Source organism: Eublepharis macularius, chromosome 14, assembly GCF_028583425.1.
Source record: "Eublepharis macularius isolate TG4126 chromosome 14, MPM_Emac_v1.0, whole genome shotgun sequence".
Lineage (NCBI taxonomy): Eukaryota > Metazoa > Chordata > Lepidosauria > Squamata > Eublepharidae > Eublepharis > Eublepharis macularius.
The window spans coordinates 1,229,151-1,250,765 of record NC_072803.1 but is presented as its reverse complement, the minus strand read 5'-3'; the positions used below and the strand labels follow the sequence as shown (position 1 = coordinate 1,250,765).

The window sequence follows — 21,615 nt, the reverse complement described above, 5'->3', positions numbered from 1 at the left end:
TGAAGCTGACTGTACAGAGGCACACTGTGTAATCCTCGAGTCTCAGTGAGAGAGACAGACTATAAAGAATGTTAACAATAAATAAGAACAAGAATTGTGAATTGTATTTATTGAAGCGTTTGGCCCTGCCTTGCACTGGTGACTCACTCCACTAGCCAAGTAGACAGCAAAATTAAAGTCAAAACATGGAAAGCAGAATAAGTTTTATGACACCGGCATGTGCACACGCACCCCCCCCCCCCAACAGGTGTATCTCCTGACTCAGTGTCCTTCCAAGGTCCATCGACAGAAGCCATCTGCACACCGCAGAGCTGGGCCAGCCAGGTGTCCACTCCTTCCTTCTTCCGGCAGACTGGGCAGGGCCAGGCCAGGGCTGCGGAAGGAGGCCGGTTCTCTCTCTGGGAGTGAGGGCCAAAGCGGTGCACAGGTTCGTGTTGGGAAAGCCTCAAGGAAGCAGCTCTCAGGTTGTAGTTAAGAGCAGCACCTCAAACTACCCTGGGAAGCAAACGTGACCCCAAGAAGCTGTTTTTCAATGGCAGTCATGGGCACTCACCAAGAAACCCCCTATCATCTGAAGCTTTCACATCATGCTTCAAGGGCAGCCCCAGGCAGAGCTTGTGCCAGTAATCTAGCTCTGCAGTTACAGGACTGCTAGTCAACGTAGCCTGATGGGTAGAATCCAGCAGGGCGGCCAGCGAAAGCACCCACTCGTGGCTTGGCTATCCTTTGTCCCCCTAGCAAATAGCACAGCAGGATCCAGTCGGACTCCGAGGCTCTGAGCCAAGGTGGGCGACCTCAACCGGTTAAAACGGAGGTCCCTGGGTACCTTTGAACCTAACCACGCTGATTTGCACAAGAGCTTTCATGAGTGGCTGTCCACATCCCCGGGCACCACCAGTGCCAGCGCCTGCTGCATGTGTGGCACCATCCCCTCCCTTGCGCCCACCAGCACCCTCTCCCTCTCGCCTGGACTCAGCCACCCAAGGTGCAGCCTAGTGGCTGGCGTCAGAACCTTGAAGATCCAGCCCAATCTCCGCTCACACGCTAGGGGCCCGGGCCAGTCCAGCCTCCCTTCCAGGACCGTTACCAGGATAGAACACCAGGGAGGGCGTGGCCTGCCTGTCCGCAGCAGTCGCTTGTCCGCTGGCTGGTGTGGCCCAGGGAGGTCCCTGCCATGGGCCCGCCATGGGGCCCTCTGGGAACTGCTCATGATGCTGCACATGAGAACACAAGGGGCTGCGGCAGGCCAGGGGCCTCCTCTTTGCCTTGCCAGCCGAAGCGCTGAAGTTCGCCGGCTAAGTAGCTACCTGCAGCCCCCTGCCGCTCTCTCCAATTGGCACGGAGGAGTAGTGCTGAAAGGGCAGGAAGGTCTTTGTAAAGCACCCACCCCCCCACCCCCCGCCCCCGGCAAGGACTTCCAGGCTGCTTCATGGGACACGCCAGAGGGAACCACTGGCTGCTTGTACCCTGCATTACAACCCCGGGCAGTGTCTTGCTTGGAACAGGAGCAGTGGGGCAGAAGGGGCAGCTCCTGAAAGCCCGCACCAGCCCCCCGCCCCGGGTCTGCCCCAAGGCCCTCACCCTGCTCCCTGCACCCTCCTGCCAAACTGGCCCCCTCCCCCAGGAGTAAAGGGCTCTGCCCCTGCCCAGCCACCCCCTGCGCCCTTCCCTGGAAGAGACACGCTGAGGCCGTCCCGTGCATGGCTTTTATTTGGCACCAGCTGCACAGAGAGAGAGGGAAGGAGGGGAAGGCGGCCAGGTGCTCAGTGGTCCTGGGGCATAGGAAGGTATGGGAGACAGTGTGGCCCCTAGGCCGCCTGCTGCTGCTGCTGCTGCTGCTCCAACTTCTTCTGCAGGTTGCTCAGCAGGGACACCACGTAGCTCTTCAGGCTCTCCAGGGCCGGCACTGCCCGCTGGCGGGCGCCCTCCAGCACGGGGACCAGGGTCTTCCGCAGCGCGTCCACCTGCTCCTGTACGGTGGTGTAGAGCTCGCGCAGACGGGGCGCCAGGCGCTCCTGCACCTGCTGCACCTTCTCGCTCACCTTCTGGCGGACCTCGTCATTGTAGGGGGCTATTTTCCGGCGGAAGTCGGCCACCAGCTCCCTCACCTTGTCCCGGGCCTCGGCAGCTAGGGGCTCCACCTTGCTCTGCAGCTGCGCCAGGTCTTGGCGTGCAGTCTCCCGCCACTCCTCCGCCAGCGGCTTCAGCTTGGCATAAAAGACTTCTCCCTCCTGCTGCAGCTTCGTATGGAAGTCATTCAGTAAGGGCTGGATCTTGGCCTGGATTGGCGCCAGGTCTGCCGTCAGCTCCTGGTAATCTGCATCCAGGCGTTCCTTGATTGCTCGGTAGCTGGGGGCCAGCTGCTCCCGGATCTGTTCAGCCACAGCAGCCACAGTCTCCACCTTGGTAGCCAGGTCCAGACTGGAGGAAGAAAGAAGTCATGGTTCAGGCATGGCTGGCTGCCCCAACCCCATGACAGCCCTTGGGACCAGGCGACTGATGCTCAAGCAGTGGCCTTTCTTTCAGCTTCTTCAGACTCACAGTGTGCATGTGAGGTGTGTGTGTGGGGGGTGGCACTTGGCATTACGAGAGCTGGGGGAGAAACATTTGCCTTTTCAAGGGGGGGGGCGCCTCTTGCCAGAAAGGAAGAGCTGCTCTGTCTACACTCAACAAAAGAGCAAGAGTCCAGCAGCACCCATAAGACTAACAAAATTAGTGGTAGGGCATGAGCTTCTGTGACCCACAGCTCACTTCTTCAGACTGACACAGCTACCCATCTTGATCTACACCCAACAAAGTATAACTTTCCCCAAAAAGGAGGCTACCTGCCCTTCAGTGCTAGGAAAAGCTGTTACCAAACTGTGGTGGCATCTCCCGCTATGCCTCCCAGGGGCCCAGTCCCTCTACTACATTAATTAGGTTATGATCTCCTCACTGGCCATTGCTAGCAAATATCCCTCTCCTTCTCTCCTCTTTGCAGGATGCAAAAGAACCAGGCCTCTCCTCTAAGGTGCAGGCTCCAAACTGGAAGAAGCACAGAGCTGGCTTTTGGCCAGAGATAGTCCATGGAAGGGCACTTTGTCCAAGAACAGGGAACATCTCCTCAATAAGCAAGCAAAGGTCCCGGACAGCTTTCTTTAAGATAGTGAAAAACAGAAGCGAGTGTGAAGAGCTCTCCTTCCACAACAAGGAATGGCAAACGAGAGTTCAGTAGCACTGATGCAAAGCAGAGCAAAATGCCCCCGACTGTAAATGCCCTTGGGGCTGAGAGAGAGAGAGATCTTCCAGTCACTGTATCTCAGAAAAGATACTGCAGAGCAACCAAGACAATTACGGGGCTGGGGCCCCGTTCCTAGGGGGAAAGCTGGAGCACCTGGGAACTTCTGGATCAGAAAAGAGAAGATCCAGGGAGGGCAAGACAAAGGTTCATAAAGTGATGCAGGCGGCAGGAGGGGGAGGAAAGAGGGTCAAGGGAGCTTTCCCCCCCCTCCCAGAACAGTGGCACCCAGGTCTCTCCAGACAGTGTGTTTCTGCACTGGGCGTGGGCTGGTTTCAATGTGCTGCCTGCAGTCAGGTATCAGGTGAAGGGCACTGCTTCTTAAAAAAGAGAGAGAGAGAGAGCAAACAAACTCAGAACGGCGCCCCAAGGGGAGGGGGCGCTCCTGCCTTCCCCCCAGCCATTTCTGTTTGCGAAAGCAGCACATTGGGTGTGTTATTTTGCCAACTTTGCTGCTCCATGTAGAGAATCTGTGCATAGATTCTCCATGTGGAACTGCAAAATCAGCGAAATGATTCCCCTCAGATGCAGTTTTCATGTGAGAAAACGGCATTAGGGGGAGGGCAGGAGCCCTTCCTCCCCCCGTGGTGCTGTTCTGAGCTCATCTGAACTCTCCTTTTTCAAAAATCCACCCTGAGCCTGCTATTGCAGGGAGGGCGGAATATAAATTGAATAAAACCAACCAACCAACCAACAAAAACAAAAAGAAGCAGTTCCTGTCAGCTGACGTGTGACTGCAGAGAACACCTCAAAACCAGCGCATGCCCCTGCAGAAACAAATCTTCTGGAGAGACCCTCAGCAACACCCAGCGCAGTTAATGGGCAACAGATTCAGGACAGACAAAGGGAAATACTTCTTTACTGAGGACAGTTCTGGTTGCCGTATCTCAAAGGGTTGTTGTGGAGCTAAAAAAGTGCAGAAGGCGGCCATCAAGATGATCGGGGATCACCATTTTGCTTTGGCTATGGGGAAAAAAGGTAACTAAGGAAGGGATATTATAGAGATTCATAGAAAGTGGTCAGAGCAAGTTTTTTTCTGCCTCACCCAAAATATTAGGACTCATCAGCACCCAAACTAAAGTACAGGACAGACAAAAAGAAATACCAACGAATAATTCACGTGTGGAATGTGCTGCTAGAGGATGTGGTAATGGCCACTCTTGCTGAATTGGCTTTAAAAGGAGGCTATGCAGGGGGAGGAGAGGCCCATCGTGGCTCCCCAGCCTCTGAAGGGCACCTCCGACTACAGCAGGAGCAAACCTGAAACCCGGCGCTGGGAGGCGGCGTCAGGGGAGGACTTTGGCCTCTGCCCCCTGTTGCTGCCCCCCCCCCCGAGTAACTGGCCAGCTGCTGTGGGAAGGGGATGCTGGACTAGACATACTGCGGGGTCTGATCCAGCGGGGCACCTCTGATGTTCTGGTGCCCACAGATCCCCCCAACAGCCTTCTCAGTCCTTCCTCTCCAGACCAACTCACACGCTGCCAAAGTGTGTGCAAACTTTCGACAGCCCCACATATTTTCATCAGTCTTGTCATACAGTACAAAAAGGGGAGCAGGGGGGGGGGGAGAGGAAGGGCAGAGAAAAAGGAGGTGGGCCTGATGGGAAAGTTTGTGGTGCCTGAAAAAGGCATACCAAATGAGGGGTGGAGGCGACTGGGCAAGGTGGTGCTGAGAGCAATGCAGGTTCACAGTGCACCAAAGGTAATCGAGAGGGAAGCAAAAACAGCCTCTCAGAACGCACAAGTCTGCTGGTGGGACCATCTACCTTATCCTGTTCCCCACTCCAGATCCTTCCCACAATCCTTCAAAGGCCACAGAATTGTTTCCAGAACAAGCAGCACCCCCCCACCCCCCCATCAAAAGTCACCACTTACTCGAAGTGTTGGCCAAAAGAGGAGGCGTCCAGCTGGTCGATCACTTCCCTAGCACTGGTCCGGGCATGTTCTATGTAAATCCGGAACTGCTCCTTGAGGTGCTCCACCGGGGACTGCTGGGGCTCGTCATGCTGCCAGAAGTAGCGGGCCTGGGTTCCTGCAGAGGCACCGAGCGTTAAAACACAGCGGGAGACCCGGCGCTGGGCCCAGCTTTTGGACAGTGGCCTACACGGGCCTTGCCAAGGCAGACCTCCGGGCCAGCCCTTTCCGCGGACTCCGCTGTCCTCCTGAACACCGCAACCCTTCTCTCCCGCGGCCTGCTCCCCCCTCCCCCTCATTTTCCTAGCATTATCTAGAGACCCCACCTCCTTTTCCAAGACAGGAAGGGACCCATTAGCCTAAGGCAGCGCAGCAGCCCTCTCTGCAGTGGTCTCCCAACTCACCTGTGAGGAAGAGGAGGGCAAGGATCACACTGCTGCCTCTCATCTTGGGACGTGTTCTAACCTGGGGGCAGAAGAGGAGTTTCACTTGAGGCTGTGGAAGTACCCACCAGCTTCCAAGTGCAGCCAGGAAAGGAACCCCTGCAAGCCCCTGCCATTCCTGGCCCCGCTTTCTCACCCGCTTCCTAGACCAAGAATCACCCAGTGGAGGGGGGAGAGAAAGAGACCCTCAAGACCAGCCACTGGAAGCTCCAGACAGAGAGGCGGGGGATCGGAGCTGTGGAGGTGGTGGAATTAGGGTGCTGCACTAGGCGGCCTGACCCAGCAAGCTCTGGAAAGAGCCACTGGGGACAAGCCCGCTCAAACCGCCCTCCTGGGTTAGGCCAAACCCCCCTCCGCACGGCAGCCTGCCCCCAAGCAGCAGCCAGGCAGAGGCCCCAGAAGCCAAGGAGAGAGGGAGCCTCACCCCCGCGCCGCTCCTAGTGCTCGGAGGACGGCAGAACTCCCATTCTCGTGGCAGCTCGCTAGTCTAGAGGCTTGTCCTCTGCCAGCTGGTCTCACCGTTTAAAAAAGGGAGCTGCCAAGCACAGGTCTGCCACCCCTGCCCCAATCCAGGATTTGCAGGCTGGGAGACTCTCATGCTCCTGAAGTGACCCAAAAGTAATCCTTTCCCCTCACCCCCTCCAACAGCACACTAAAGTTGAAATCCAGGGTAGTTCATCAAAAGAAGCCAAGCCTGTCCAACACATGGAAGAGGGAGTGCCTGCCCTCAGCTCATGCCAAGCCAACTCGGAGCATGGCAGGAGGTCCAGCAAGCTGCTTACCAGGCCTGTCTGCTTCCACTGCCCAGAGTGCTGCACTGTCCTTGCTTGCAGCTATTTATACTGGAGATGGTTGTTTATTGCTAGAGATAAGTCAGAGCTGTAAACAGGGAATTCACGCCCAAGCCATGACTATGTGGCACTTGGAGTTCAAGGATCAAACACATCGCCCAGGGGAACAGGCATGGCCACAGGGGAGCAGGGAGGACTGGCAAGAGAAAGTGGAGCAAACAGGGCAGCCTTCAGGGACTGAGTGCCAGCTCTGAATCAAGTTGGCACTGGTGGGCAGAACAGGGTCTCACAAACCATCAGCCTGGATTGGCAGGATGGGAGCCAAGGGGAGAGGTTTGCAGGCCCCCCTTGTTCTCCAGAGGCACACAAGAGCTCTGCCCTCTGTGCACCCTGCCCAGCCGTCGACATGACCAAGGCACGGACTGGGAGAGCCTCCAAGCCCGTGGCTGAGCCCCTTGAGCCGTCCTATTCGGCAAAGCTACCAGGACGAGCCCTTGGCACAGCCCGTGGCCTGCAACCAGCAGAAGAGAAGGCAAGTCTGGATCTGAGCGAGGCTTCCTCTAAAAACAAATCCCTCGGAGAACACTAGCAGGCCAGGGAGGCCCACCGAGTCTCCCATCTTCCTAGCATGCTTGTTTTTGATGCAAGATTGCTTTCTTCTCACAGGGGAGCTTTGCACTAGAATGGCACCTGCCTCCGAGGGCAGAGCTAGAAGCCCACGTAGGGGCTGGCAAGACGCAGCACCACAATCCCCCCCCCCCACCTTTCAGGAGAGGGCTAAGGAAGGGCTTTCAGTTCTGTAGGTGAAAGAAGCTGGAGACGGACCACTTACTGCAGGTTCCCGTCCTGGACACGTGGCGTAGTTGCCTCCTGTTTCATTCATCACGGCTGGCAGCCACAAGGAGAGACGGAAGCCTCCTCCTCAGAAACCTTCCTCTAGCTGCTGCAGCTCCCGAAGCAACAGCACGCACACCCCCCAAATTCATTGCCACAGCTGCAAGAGAACCACACACCCCAAACACCCTCTGCAGACCGAGTCTCTCGGGAACGTTGAACCTTGGGCCTGGCATCATGGTTGGCACCAGATGGACTGGACATCCAGCCACCGCCTTTCTTGCTCTGCCTGAGATCCCTTGCATTTGTTTGAGAACACACATGGCCAAGGAGCAGGAAAACCCACTCCCCGCGTGACTTGTGACTTACCGCCACCTGGTTGCTTGTAGAATTGCTGGCACGCGAGTTTCTTCCGCTGCCGTCCATCCCACACCAGCCGAGAAGAGCCCAGGAGTGGCACAGGGGGCAGGGGCTCATGCCTGCACCCGCAGGAGCCCATGCCGCTTTCTCCTGGCGCAAGGATCCTTGGTTTTGACAAGCAAATGTAATCAAGCTCAGGTGTAGGGGCTGGGCAGAGGGACCCCATGGCAAGCATTCCTTCGGTCAACCCGTGGGAAAAGGTGGTGGCAGGCTTGCGAGAGGAAGGCCTGAAGAGTATGGCCGCAGACTCTGTGCAGAAGTCCATGCCAAGGGAGCCTGGAGCCTGAACCCACAAGTTGACAACTTGTCCCCTGGTGCACATGTGCGAATGGCGCTGGTTCACTGTCTTTAAAGGTTAGGAACTGGTGCCTTTGTTTTCCAACAGCAGCAAAGATTCTCAGGGACAGAAACTACCACAGAGTTAAAACGCCAACTGAAAGCTACCACATGCTAGACCAACCCAGAAAAAAATGTTCAGGACTTGACAGTGGCCCATTTCCTGGGTCTAAGATCGAAAGAAGCCCCCCCCCACACACACACACGCACAAAGTGGACCCCCGTTACTGAACAGCCCCCCATGAAAGCCCTTGGGAAGCCTCCATCCCCAGTGTTCAGTGGGAGTAGCCCGGAGGCCACCAGCCCACGAGGGCAACACACCCGAAGCCCGCAGAGACTGTGGAGTGGCGCAGCCTGGCCCTTGGCCTCTGGCACTGGGGTGGCCAGCTGCCAGAGCACCCGCTGTTCACCATGCCTGCCAGCTGCAACTGCCACGGTGGTTTGTGGTGCTCAGCAAAGGTATATGCCACTTGTGGCATCCTCAGGAACGATGAGGCGCATGGCAGACAACTGTAGCAGCACAGCAGCAACACGAGGGAGGAAAAAAGATCTTGTGGACTGCCGATGCTCTCAGCTGCCAGCGTTCAAACCAATGGAGCAAATCCTAGCCACAAAACACTCCCCACTCCCATGTGCCACCCAGGGACTCAGCTCCAGGCCCCCTTCTGCCACCTGCACAGGCCCAGTGCCTTCCTCGTGGCCCCCTCTGGCTCCCCAGTCTCCGCAAGCAAAGCAGCCTGAGGAAGGAAGGAAGGAAGGAAGGAAGGCCCCCGAGCAAGAGAGAAGCCAGACCAGGCGGACAGCCAAGCATCACCATGGCTTTATTGGTCATGATCCCACGTCCAACTAAATTACTAGCTGCAAATGACCCACAAAAAAAAATTGAAGAATTTACTGAAGATCAGAGGGAAGGGGAGATTTTGTGGGAAGCAGGGTTGGTTTGTTGTTTTTTAGTCCAACATAAATGAGAAAAATACTCTGGACATTCCCCAAAACAGAAATAATAGCAAAGTATATCATACATTCAACATATACTGCAAGTATTGATTACTACAATACAAAGCAATGGTTAAAAAAACAAAGAAAAAGAAAAGCGTGACGCTGCAAAAGGGCGCAACAGGCGACTCCCCGTGCAGCTGGTTTGGATGTCACTGGAGGGTGGCGGCGGCAGCAGCTGCCGCCTCTCAGGTACACACACAAGGTCCTGTAAACCAAAGCGAGAGTCCAAAGCGAGGCTGAAGGCTCGTGGCACTTGGTGGCCCTTTGCTGCTGGAGGAACAGGTGGCAACCCTCCACCCAGCGCTGCCCCTCCACCGGCCAGGGAGTCCCAGCCCAAAGGCGGGGGGGCTAAAGGGCGATCCCAGCATCCAGAAGCAGGAAAACCACGAGGGAGATGGCGACAGCTGAGCACCTCGGCCAGACTGGTCTCACACCTTCTTCTTCTTCTTCTTCTGTGCAAATTTAGGAGGGCTGCACTGATGGTTTTTTTTTCTTTTAAAAAATTATTCCAAAAAGTGTCAGAAATAGGAATTCTCTGTTGTAGTTTTTTCAAAAGTCCCAAAGACAAAAAAGATGACACGACACTCCCCAAAGGCCCAGATGCTGGAGGGTTCCCAGAGCCTGCCTCAGTCACAGAAAACAAGTTCTGCCCGGACAGGGAGGAGAGGCCAGGAAAGGCAGCCCCCGTGTCCATCTCTGGTGCGGGTAGGGCAATCCGGGGGCAGCAGGCGCAAAGCTTGGGGCCAAGGGGAAGAGTTCGCTCACGCACAAGTTCCTTTTGCCTTTTATTAATTAATTTATAATAATATTAATATTAATAAAACATTTACCAAACAAATTCCTACATGATCTTGGGATGGGAAGTGGCGGAGTTAAAAATGAAAAAGGTTCTGAACATTACAGTGAAAGAAGCGGAGACAATAAAACTGAAGTATGTGGATCCGAAAGGAAAAGACGTATGGAAAAAAGGAAGGAGAGAAACTCTGTAGCTCAATGGCAAAATTTAAAATAGGGAAGCTAACAAAGGAAAGACACGCAAAAGCAATATTGCACCACTGCCGGGTGAGGTGGGAGGAAAGGGAAGGGAACAATCCAAGGAAGGCAGGTGTGGATCTGACTGGAGGTTCAGCTCTCGGCCACTCTGCCCCAGCCCGCCAGTCACGGAGGGAGTGGCAGAGCCCAGTGAGGCACCATCCCAAGCATCTGTTTATTGCTGGCTGGCTGGCAGGCAGGCAGAGAGCTCTTCTCCACTTTCACCCCCAGGCTGCCCAGGTGCCCCCACTGCCTGCTAATAGAGGGGGCCTCTGACAGAGCAGCTGCCCTCAGCTCATACGGCCCCCCGTGCCTATGGATGAGGAGCGCGCTGGTGACTCCAGAATGGCTGGCATCACAGACAGATATGGCAAAAAGGAACATCCAAAGGACCAAGCACACTGTTGAACCAAGGAGGAAGAGGAGCAGCCGTCAATGTTCCATCCAGAAGAAACGCTACGGCCATTTGGCGCAATGCTGCAAGATACTGTTGGTTTGAAATGGACCTTTTTGTTTCAAAGCTGTACACACCCCTGGCAAAAAGAAAAAAGATAGTGTGGGTGCTATTTTCATCGAGCTCAAAAGGTCCAGCCAGGGCAACGCTCCAGCTTCTAGCCGGTTCCAACTAAACAGGCTACTGAACTGTGCAAATGCTCAGTTGCCTTCGGAAAAGGCCGGCTTCTAATGTGGGCTCTCCCTGCCCAGGACCAGACTGCAACCATCTTTCCCCCCCAACCAGACTTACAGAATTTGATAGAAACATTCCTGTTAAAATTAACACTTGTTTTTTGCATCTATGGCCTAAAAGCCAGTCATTAATTGGGAACATCAGCTATGAACGGCGCCAGAAGGGCCACCACGTTCCCCCCAAGAGGGAGCGGCAGAGCCACGTGGCTTCCTATTGCTGCAGGCATCCCACCCATCTGGACTTCGCCAGCACTTACTGTGGCCCGCCTCTCCCTAGACCCCAGCCTGCTCCACCCCGAAGGGCACCTCCGGGTGCTTGTAACTCAGCAGGACATCAGTAATACACGTGGAAGGGTAGCAAGAGGTGTTCAGGTGCTGGCTGCCATCTGCTAGGCTGGATTGCTCTTCCCCCTCCAAGCTCTCCCCACACTCTGCAAAACCAGACACAGAATATGCCAGAAAGTGGTGTGTGCACGAGAGAGCGTGCACACGCAGCCCGATCCTTACAGGGTATGTCAGATGGACCTCCAAGGGCGCAATGTGCTCTGGGGCGGCCAACCTCTTGCCAAGAACTTCTGATGGACTGACGAGGGAAATGTACTGCAAATGCACGTGCGCACATGCACACACCCAAGCCCAGCATCCATTGGGGAGCCATAACTGCAGGAAGGAGGCAGGCAGGCAGCAGCCCACCCTGTGCCTTATCCGGGAGAGTCTCCGTCCCCCCAGGACTGCTGCTGTGAGTCTGGCTATGCCAAGGTGGGCTTCCAGCTCCCTTCCCTGGGCTGCTGTGCATCAAGGCAGAGCTCAGGTGCAGCACCTGGCCCTCGGGCAGGGGGCCCACCAGACCCTTGCGAACTGGGGCCCTTCAGTCCCTCCCCTCCTGGGAAGCGTGCTGGCTGTGCCCCCCTCACCTGCACTCCCTCTGTCATGGAGCTGCGACTGGCTGAGCACGGCATCCGACATGCGGGCAGAGCTCAAGGCCTTCCCTGCCATGAGGCTCATGCCTGGTAGTGTGTCCAGTTGCACCTGGGCAGGGGGGAGGAAAAAGCCTCAGCCAGGCAGCAGCGCTCCAGAGACCCGAGGGGCAGGGCTACGGGGAAGAGGCTTACCCACAGAAAACTGACCTCCCCGAGCTCTAGAGGACAGGAGCAGCATGGTCACAGTTTCCCACCGCCCCCCCAGCAAGACCCGGGGAACAGGCGGCAAACCTACGTAGGCATCATCGCTGTTCTGGATGGTGTGGTGCCTCTGCAGGGCCCGGGCTCGGGCTGGCGCACCGGAAACCAGCCTTGCATAAGCCCCTGGTCCATCCTCCACTGCGGGCATCTCCACCGCTTCCCCTGGAGAGGTTCTTTCCATGCCACTTGTGACCATGGAGTCTTGGGGGGGGGGGAGAAGGGAGACGCAGCATTAGGGCCCTCACAAACTCCCATTTCCCAGGGAATTCAATTCCATGTCACAAACTATGAAACCAGCTGACTAACCACACATTTGCACCGGCACCTGTGGCGCACCCTGCCACGCCTTCTGTGTGTGTATGGTGCCCTCAAGTCACAGCTGACTTATGGTGACAACCGCCCCACCCCCACCCTGGGGCGGAGTTTTCATAGCAAAGGACTAACAGAGGTGGTTGGCCACTGCCTGCCTCTGCCACCCTGGTCTTCACTGGAGGTCTCCCATCCAATTAGTAACCAAGGCCGGCCCTGCGCAGCTTCCGAGATCTGACGAGATCAGGCTCGCCTGGGCTATCCCATCCCAGGGCCATGTCTTCTATGGCCCAATATACTCAAGAGCCCCCTGGGGCCAATGGCCATTCCTCGTGGTGCATACCCCTTGCATAAAGGCAAACTCGCTCCAGAATAGCATGGACCGCAGAAAGAGCGCATGTTGCCCACAAGTGGCAGACCAGAGAAAGGGGCAAGAAATCTCCCCCCACGGCCCCAGGAGCCAGGAAGCGCACAACCCTGGGCCAGAGTCACAGCACCGAACGGGAGACTCCTTGGGGGGCTGTGCTGCGCCTCCCACACTCACCGCCACGCCCAGAGACGGCCTGCAGGCACTCGGGGAAGGTGCGCCTCATTCCAAAGGGCCAGCCAAAGGTCAGCCCCTGCCGAAACTTGCTGCGTTGGGGGTTAAAGGCTGCCTCCCTGCCCGTTTATGGCCTCACAGAGCAAATGAGGTGCCTCGGGAACAAGAGCGCCCGGGCAGCGCCACCTTTCCCCGGAGCAAGTGGTGGAACAGGGCGAGGGAGGAAGATACTTTGCCCTGGACTGCCCAGCCTCAACGGCACGAGCAGCCCTGCCTGGGCAAGGGGGCCTTTGGACTCCTGAAAGCACTAGAGACAGCAGTCACTGACTGGGGCCCTGGGGTCAGCGTGCTGGGTCAGGACTAGAGAGGCCCGGGTTCAAATCCCCACTCAATTATGAAGCTACCTGGGTGACAGTGGGCCAGTCAGCTGCTCTTGTCCCAACTAACCCACAGGGTTGCAAGGATGGAGTGGAAAAAGGAAAGGACAAGGTAAGCTGCCCAGAGCTCCTTGGAAGGAGAGCCAGAGCTGAATGGGAGGAACAGGAGGAAGAAGGGTGGAACCTGTTAGCAGCACTCACTGGCCTGGAAGAACCAAGAGAAGCTGGTGCTCTGGGGGGCGGGGAGCCAGAGCCCAGCTGGACGAGAACAGCCAGTCCCCTCCGCCTCGCTCCCTGCAGCTTGGCCAAGCAGGGGAATTCACCACCTCTTGCCCTGCTGCTTCCTCACTGCACAAGAGCAACAGGACATGACTCCTCCTGAGCAGCGCCCCCCCCCCCCCCCCCCGGCCATGGCATCTGCTGCACCCCTCATGGGTAGCAGAACCCCAACACTGCCGCCTCGCCTGCCAGCTCCCTTCCGCACAACAGGCTCTGTGCACATCGCCCCACCGGCTCTCTCACCTGCTCCGAGAGGTAGGCGGTGCTAGCTAGTCTAAGTGAAACCACTGAGAGAGGTTATCTGGAGTTTTGGGGTGTGCTACCAGCAACACAGAGAGGATAGCAGCGCATGCACTCTCCTTTCCATGGGACCCAAAGAAAACAGTGGCTCTGCTAAACCAATGCCTACCCTCAGCGATGGCCTGGGTGAAGGAGGGCAGACTAAAGCTGAACCCAGAGCTACTATTATGAAGGGGTTTCCCTATTCCCGGAGGATCCCACCATTTCATACTTTGGATGTGGTCTCGGGCTGTCCTTGCTCCTGCTTGCCCGGAGACTGGCTGTGGCCGGCTGGGCTTTCCCTGCCTTGGCCAGTTTACCAACCGCAGTCCTCCCCAGAAGCCTCGTCACACACACACGCTTTTGTGTCCTTGAGACTCAGCCCATGTCACAAGTCGGTCAAGTTCTCTGAAAGAACAGATGAGCCAGACTGCAGCTGCCCAGAGACTGTCAGGGGCAACCTATTCTGGGCATCTTCAAGCCACCCCTGATTTTGCTTCTCTGGCTTCCGGTTGGTCTCCAGGCCTCATTTAAAGCGCTGATGAGCCTCCAAACGGTCCAGGACGCCTCCTCCACCACCTCCTTCCACACAAACCTCCCCACCCTCATGGGTGAACAGGAGAGGCCCGGAGGGGTGCTGCTTGGCCTCCAGCACAACAGCTGCCCGTTCCTTCCACCTGCCCGCCCCCCTGAGCCACGGCCCCTCCCCCTAGAAAGTCACCCAGCCTCCCAGAGGGCAGCCCTGCATCACACTGGGAGCGCTTCCTTGCAGTTCCAAGCCGGGGCCTTTCACCACCTCCCACCCCCGCCACCCCCAGGTCCACCACCGCCTTACCTCTATAGGGCGCCTTATTCCGACCGAAGGCGGCAGCTGAGTGGTGGCCGTAAATGTGGGCCCCCAGCTCCTGCTCCTGCTTAGCAGTCCCAAGCATGGATTCGGGGTCCCCAGGCCCAGTGATGCCCACGAGCAGCGGAGACTCATGGCGGCCTTTGGTCTTATTCTCTGGAAAGCTGTCCCTGCCCCCCGCACACACACCATCTGCCGCTTCTTCCTCCATGCTCTCCGAGTGGAGCAGGGTGGGCTGGGGGGCATACCCGTGGGCCGGCACCGAGGCTGCGCACTGGTGGATACATTCGTGGGCCCTCACTTTCAGGAGGTGCTGGGGGCTGGGGTGGGGGTGCTGATGGTGGTGGGGGTACGTGTCAGCGTTCTGATAAGGCAAAGACAGTGACTGGCGCTCGGAGAGCTTCTGGGGCACGTGGGCAGCCGCATGCCCAGCATCCCCTTGGCTCATGTGTCGGATCAGGTCTTGAACCTCTTGCTGCTGCTGCTGCTGCTGCCTCCTCTTGATGAGCTGTGCAATTTCTGCTTGAGGCAGCCGCAAGTCCGCATGCCCTGTGAGTGAATGCCGGGGCGACAGCAGGCCACGCAGGATGTGCGGGACTTGCTGGTGCCGGCTGTAGTCCGGTGGGGTCGGGGACAGCAGCGCCTGCTGTAGTGCTGATGTGGCATAGTGCTGCTGATGAGCGCTCTGGGGGAAGGTGGGGAACTGCTCCAGCTGCGGAACCTTCAGGGCCTGCGTCGGAGGGAATCCCACCGTTGTGGCCGGGTTATAGTTGCTAGGAGAGACTCGTGCCTGCTCCGAAAACAGGTGCGGATGCAAGTGTACCTGCTCATAGCCAGTGGGAGGATACCTGTGTAAGCGAGAAAGAAACTTCAGACATACTGGACCAGGACGGCTAAGGCAGAATGGGGCTGCTAGAAGGCAGCCGGCTTGTCTCCAGCTAGAACCGCCAGCTGAAAACTTGGAATGCAGCTGTGTCCCGTCTCTGGCAGGGAGGTCCCATCTCAGCTCTGCTGGCTGGCCACCGCTCCACTGCCCAACCCATGAATCACCCGTTAGGCCAAGCGGCCGCCAAGCCACATCTGGCTATCCCCCAAGCTGCATGCGAGTCCTGTCGCAGGCTCTGGGGACTCCCACTCAGCACAGCAAGAACCTGGATCACTCAAAGCCAGTGAGGCCCCCACTCCACCCCCCCCACACCCCCATACCTGTGTGACTCTGCACTGTCCGCACTGAGCTGCTTGGAAAGGGGTCTGTGCCCGTAAGTCAGAGAGGCCATCAAACTGGCGCGATGGTGCATCTGGAGCTGGCTGGCACCAGGAGCGATGGCCATGGCCTGCCCGGCTTGCAGGAGGCCACCCCCAAGCATGTCTCCCGGCTCCTGAACCTGGATGGTGACTGGCTGCCCCTGCACTTGTGGCGGCATGCCCATGCAGGAAAGGGCCATGCTGGGGGGTGGAGAGCAGCTACCAGACTGCTGGAAGAGGGCCCCGTGAGAAGGAATCCCTTGGAACTGGGACTGCGAGGTGGCACCTGTGGAGAGAAGGCCACTCCATTCAGTGCCCAGGGCTTGGTGGAGGGAATGGGGCAGGGAGCAGAAGGGCCTGGCCTGCCTCCGGACTATCAGCAGCTCTTCAAGGTGGGGGTGGGGGTGGGGGTGGGGGAGTTCCCACCACTTGGCTCAGGTACAGCCAGAGCCAGAGCTGACCCCAACCAAGGCCACCCAGAGCAGGAAAGAAGAGCGGCCTGCATGCTTGGCAGCACTTACTGTGGCTCTGGAGGAGGGGGCTGCTGGTGGGCGGGGGGCTGCTCTCTGTCTGCCTGAAGAGGTGGTTGCTGGGGTGGGTTGGAGGGGGGCTGGATGGTTGAATCCTCAGCCTGCGCATACACACACACACACACACAAAACAGAAGTGATCAGTTCCAGAGGGTAAGCCATGGAGTCTGCAGCAGCAAATGACAACCAGCAGGACAATGAAAGATGAACTCAATTTATTCCAACAAAAGCTTTTGTGAGAAACTTCACTGGGGGTCTTTTAAGGTGCCCACGGACTCCTTACAGTAAAGGATACAAAAACTCTGTGATTGTATTAAGAAGAACGTAAGAGCGACCTCGCTAGATCAGGCCAGTGGCCCGCCGAGTCTAGCATCCCGCCTCATACCCTGGCCTTGCTGTGGAGGGCCAACAACAGGGCACAGAGGCCGAGGCCCTTCTTCGCTGCTGCTCCTGGCACCGGGATCCAGAAGTTCAATGCCCCTGAAGATGGAGGTCCTATGAGTCACCATGGCAAGTAGCCGCTGACAGACCTCTCCTTCCTGACTCTGTCTAATCTCCCTCTGAAAGCTGCCGGTGCCTCTGGCCATCAATGCATCCTCTGGATCTTAAGTACAACTTGCGTAAAGACGTATTTCCTTTTGTCTGTCCTTATTCTACTGCTCATCAGCTTCAATGGGTGCCCCCAAGTACTAGTATTCTGGGAGGGGGAGAGAAGGCCTCTCTGTTTACTCTCTCTACCCCATGTGTAATTATAACCCTCTATCATGCCCTCCCCCCGTCATCTTTTTTTCTAAACTAAAAAATCCCAGGCTCTTCAGCCTTTCCAACCCCTTAGTTAGTTGTCCTTGCTGCCCCCTCTTCTGGACTTTTTCCAGCTCTGCAATGTCCTTTAGGAGATCCAGTGACCAGAACGACACACGGCATTCCAATGAGGCCCCACCAAAGATCTCCACAGGGGCATTACAATACTGGCAGTTTCATTTTCAACCCCTTTCCTAATAATCCCTGGCATGATGTGCGGAGGAGTGTCCTCCACACCAGAATTCACCCCAATATTTCACCCCCTGGGATTGGGCTCCGTTTGTGAGCTGGAAACTTGTCGCTGGCAGGAGGGAGGGGGCGGGGGGGGGGGGGTGAGCTATCAAGCCCAAGCGCAGAGCACATCAGTGCTTACATGTGCTAAGGGCTCTGGTCACCTGCAAACCTGGCCACTCCTCTGCTCAACCTCAGATCCAGATCGTTAACATACACATTAAATAGCACTTCTCCCAAATAACCATCGCTTCCCTCCAGTGAGAGCACCGTCCATTTGTTCCTACCCTGTGTGCTTCCCGTCTTCTTTTTTTTGTTTTAAATCCATAAGAGGACTCATTGTGATACTCCTTGACTGCTAAGCTTACTCAGGAGTCCTTTGTGAGGCACCTTGCCAGAAAACTGGAAGTGTTTTTGTAACCTTTGTCCTTTGAGGGAGTCACCAGCAGGGCACTCCCTCAAAGTGTGGAAGGCCCTGCTTAGACAGCTGGTGCCTCCCACTCCTGGAAGGCAGGCGGAAAGGCCATCTTCCGGGGTCTGGCCATGTCACAAGAGCCAGGGGAGGGAGGGAGGGAGGGCAAGCCCAGCCAGCAGACAAGTGAAGGACAGCAAAGACTGTGTAGCTGCCTGGTTGAAAGCGGCATGAAGTTAAGGGGGGGCCATGGCAAGAAGCCAGGAAGACACGGTCTCTTCTTTACAGCCACCGCCCACTTTCTCACGTAAAAAGCTCTCCGTCTTCGTCTGCAGGGGGCACCTTTGCCAGGTGTCTGCCCAGCCTTTCCTTGAGAGCTGCCCCAGGGAACAAGGGGTCACAGCATGCCCACCCAGGCTGCTCCGTGGCTGACCTGTTCCTGTCTCTGGAAGAGCTCTCCCTGGACTTTAGCCCCCCCCCCCCAGTACACCCCCCGCAGGACCCATGCTTCTCGGCCTTTCCTCAGTGGACCCGACCCATGGTGGGTGCGTCCCCAGCTCCAGCTCGGGAACTAAGCCAGCTACAGGCATCCGCGGTGGCATCCCACGGTCCGGGCGCCTCAGCTGCATGACACAGAGAATGCCGCTTACCTCTGAAGCTGGTGGGTGAGCAGAGCTGGCTGGTTTTCTCCAGGACCTTGCAGTGGCGGAGAGGGCTGAGGAGGACGGACACAATCCTGCACAAGGCACGGGGATGGGGCGGGGTGGAGTTTTGGTGAGCAGCAGCACTCTTGGCACACTCTTGGAAATCACCCACCCCCAGCCGCCCCCTTAGCAATCCTGATGAGCAACACTCTCGAGTGCTTCATGGGCCAGAAGAGCAACCCCCTTCCGGGCTGCCCTGCGAGCAGCCACTTGGGCTACAGGCTGGCACAGGAAGGCGGAAACTCAGTGTGTGTGTGGCGGGGGGGGGGGCGGGGGGGCAGAGAGGGGAGTGATAAGGCCTGGGAGAGCGAAAAGGCGGAAGAGAGCAAGCGGCTGCCAACCAGGGCCACATGCAGCCCGACCAGAGATGCCCCAGGGGAAAAAGGCCGTTCCACACCCAGCCGGCAGGAGCCAGGGCGGCTCCGCCCCCCTCCGTACCTGGAGCTGCTGCTGAAGGATCTGCTGATGCTGCTCCTGCTGGTACAGGATGTGCTGCTGCTGCGTCTTCTCCAGGGTCTGCTCGTCCATGTGCCCCCCGTACAGCTTCTGGAGCTGCTCACACTCCTGAAACAAGCCCCCATCACATGACACTCATCAGCCTGGCTAGGCAGAAGGGGGGGCGGGGGGGGTCATACATGTTCTTGGGCAGCTCTGCTTTTCCGAATCTGCAGTGTGCTGGTAGAGCCCGTGGGGAGCCGGGCAGTATCTCTGCGTCCCAGGGATGCACCCAACCAAACCCAGGAAGAGATGTGAAGTTCTGAAAATGTTTAGGGGGGAAACTGGACATTTCGGGAAGCACTAAAAACCCTCCTTTGAAATACTTTCTTTCTTGGAATGTTAAATGCTCTTTAAAGCAAGGTGTCACTCACTCAAAATATGCAGCGTTTAGATTTTATGTAAAACAATCTACAGCATTAGAGACGGGAATTCCTATGCATACTGTAGACATATACAACATACTGGAGAGACCGTTATTATTTAGACATGACTAATTTTGCCCACAGTTGTTATGCTGTAATCCTGTGTGTGGTGATAAAATGCTACTGAAGAGTTCAGTGCTTTCCATGTTATAAAGTCCAACCCAACATCCAAAATCTCCTTTCCTTTCTTTACAAGGGGGGGTGCTAAGGAAGCATCATGTGCAGTGGTATGCAGATCTCAGTCTATCTCATATTTTTAAATGTGTAGCAGGACACTACTATGTGCTCTGTTATCAGTTATGCATTTTGTTTTTTTAAGTTTAAAATTATGCCTAAACATGAGTACTTTTATGTTGCTAAAGCCTGCAGTGAAGAAAGGAAAAGTTTGATAAGATCTCAGTACTGCATGTATTTTAACGACAGATGTATCTGCAGAAGCGAGCTGTGACTCACAAAAGCTCACCCCCTACCGCAAATGTTGTTAGTCTGACAGGCGCTCCTGGACTCTTGCTCTTTCCTAGCTTCGTGAGTGAGGGGGTCCCCTGGCATCTCGACTGTCATGCCACTCCCCAGAGAACCCTGGCAGCAAGGGGAGGCCAAAGGATCCTCCTCTCCTCCCTTTGCTCGAGGCACGGTGGTAGAGGAAATGGCCATCCACGTTCAGTGCAGGCTTCAAATTTGCCCTCCTCATTGGCCATTGGGTGGGAGGGGGAGGATCCCCGCAAGCCCTACAAGGGCAATCTAAAGTTGGCAGAGACACCGAAGAGTTCTGCAGGACGCTGTGCACACTGGCCCCAGGTTATTTCCCCAGGCCCCCTCCCGCTCCCACCCGAGTGCTCCTTCCACACCTGCTGCAGCTGCTTGATGCTGCTGTGGTTGCCCATCTTCTCCAGCTGGGCCTTGAATGCCTGGATGCTGGCAGCCCCATCTGAGAAACGGCGGACTGGAGAGAACCGCTCCGTAGGAAGGTGCAGGGTATTGGAATCCTTGTAAACATAGCTGCACATAAACACACACACACACACAGACCCAAAAGGGTTAGAACCCCCAAACCTGCCACAGCTATGTGCCCAGCAGCCTGACTTGGCCCCCTTTTCAAGATGGGGTGGGGGGCACTATTTCCCACCACACACACCCCACACCCCGGTCGTTCTCACAGTTCAGGCAAAAGAAACTGCTCAGATCACGCATGAAATGGCAACTTCTTGGGCCCCCTGCCATCCTGGGAGCCTGCTCCCAAGTCCTCAGGCCGCAGACTCGCCACCTTCCACGGCCATTGCAGGCACCACGTTCTTTAGAACTCTTGAGGGAAGAGTCGGCATGTGTGTGCAAAGAAAGGGGTTTGCCCAAAACGGTGAGCTGGCTTGTTTCTTTTGCTCGTTCTTTCAGAAAAGCAGGATGCCAAGTCAGGGAAAAAAGATCCCCCCTCTCCTGGCTTTCCGCAAACGATGCAAAACTGAACTATTCAAAAAGGCTTTTTACTCAAATGGGCTGTTATTGTAGGGATGGGGGTCTCAGGTGCTTCGCTAATGAGTTAGGGACCAGAGACTTCATCACTATTTTGCCTTACATATTATCTGCTGCTTTAAATATGTACTCCTATGTACCACCTGTGCTCCATGTTGTCTTGTGTCAGTCCTAGAGCTGATTATGTTCTGTTTCAGTATTGTTTTCTTCTTTATATTGGATTCTTGCCAATGCTATGTCTTTGAAACTTGTGTCTGTTTACCCTATGGCATTGTTTGTGAAAATGTCCTTGACACTGTATGGAAATGTACTTGATACTGATTGTACTAATCTCATATTGTGCAATCCGCCTTGAGTCTCAGTGAGAAAGGCAGATTATAAATTACATAAATAAAATAAATAAATTCCAATCAGGCCTGAAACCAAGTGTTAAGCACAATTCCTCCTCAGGTCCAGCAGCATCTCCATCTCATTTGCCCCCCCCCCCCAGAAGAGGCTTCAAGGGCTCCGATCTGGGGCCAGGGACTAAAGCCCAGAGCCGTCCTTGAAGAAGGAAGGACACGGAGGTGCAGCTTTCTGGCCATCAGCTCGGAGTGGCCACGCTAGGCTACAGTGAGCAGCAGGAGGGAGAGGTGCAGGCCCAGGACAAAGCACCCTCTGCTGCCCGCTCAGGACCCCCCAGCTCTGGCCCAATACATCAGCCTGGGTGCTGGAGTTCCGAGAGCCCCAGGCTCAGGCTAGAGAAAGCAGCGGGGGTGAC

At 56.3% G+C, this 21,615-nt stretch overlaps 2 protein-coding genes across 5 annotated transcripts in view; both read right to left on the bottom strand.

Annotated features, from left to right (window-relative positions):
• Positions 1 to 1,692: 1,692 nt before the first annotated feature.
• On the bottom strand, positions 1,693 to 6,507 carry APOA1 (apolipoprotein A1). Of its 2 annotated transcripts, none has more exons than XM_054997845.1 (4): positions 6,416 to 6,507; positions 5,595 to 5,655; positions 5,152 to 5,308; positions 1,693 to 2,421 (listed from the first exon to the last, which is right to left on the bottom strand). In XM_054997845.1, the coding sequence occupies exons 2-4, from the start codon at positions 5,635 to 5,637 to the stop codon at positions 1,809 to 1,811; spliced, it is 813 nt and encodes a 270-aa protein (XP_054853820.1). In that variant the 5' UTR covers positions 5,638 to 5,655; positions 6,416 to 6,507; the 3' UTR covers positions 1,693 to 1,808. The 2 variants fall into 2 exon arrangements, with proteins under 2 accessions (XP_054853820.1, XP_054853821.1); XM_054997846.1 differs by lacking the exon at positions 6,416 to 6,507 and adding an exon at positions 5,770 to 5,890.
• A 2,309-nt stretch (positions 6,508 to 8,816) lies between these two features.
• The window catches only part of SIK3 (SIK family kinase 3), a 105,374-nt gene continuing 92,575 nt past the window's right edge, over positions 8,817 to 21,615 (bottom strand). For 2 of the 3 annotated variants that reach the window (XM_054997843.1, XM_054997844.1), the window contains 10 exons: positions 20,237 to 20,387; positions 18,907 to 19,032; positions 18,415 to 18,500; positions 16,312 to 16,421; positions 15,752 to 16,076; positions 14,534 to 15,393; positions 11,948 to 12,114; positions 11,647 to 11,761; positions 10,990 to 11,163; positions 10,488 to 10,578 (listed from right to left, as the gene is read on the bottom strand). In XM_054997843.1, coding sequence (XP_054853818.1) covers positions 11,006 to 11,163; positions 11,647 to 11,761; positions 11,948 to 12,114; positions 14,534 to 15,393; positions 15,752 to 16,076; positions 16,312 to 16,421; positions 18,415 to 18,500; positions 18,907 to 19,032; positions 20,237 to 20,387 — 2,098 coding nt within the window. In that variant the 3' untranslated portion in view covers positions 10,488 to 10,578; positions 10,990 to 11,005. Of the gene's footprint in view, positions 10,579 to 10,989; positions 11,164 to 11,646; positions 11,762 to 11,947; positions 12,115 to 14,533; positions 15,394 to 15,751; positions 16,077 to 16,311; positions 16,422 to 18,414; positions 18,501 to 18,906; positions 19,033 to 20,236; positions 20,388 to 21,615 lie in introns of all 3 variants that reach the window. The other variant, XM_054997842.1, reaches the window with a different exon arrangement.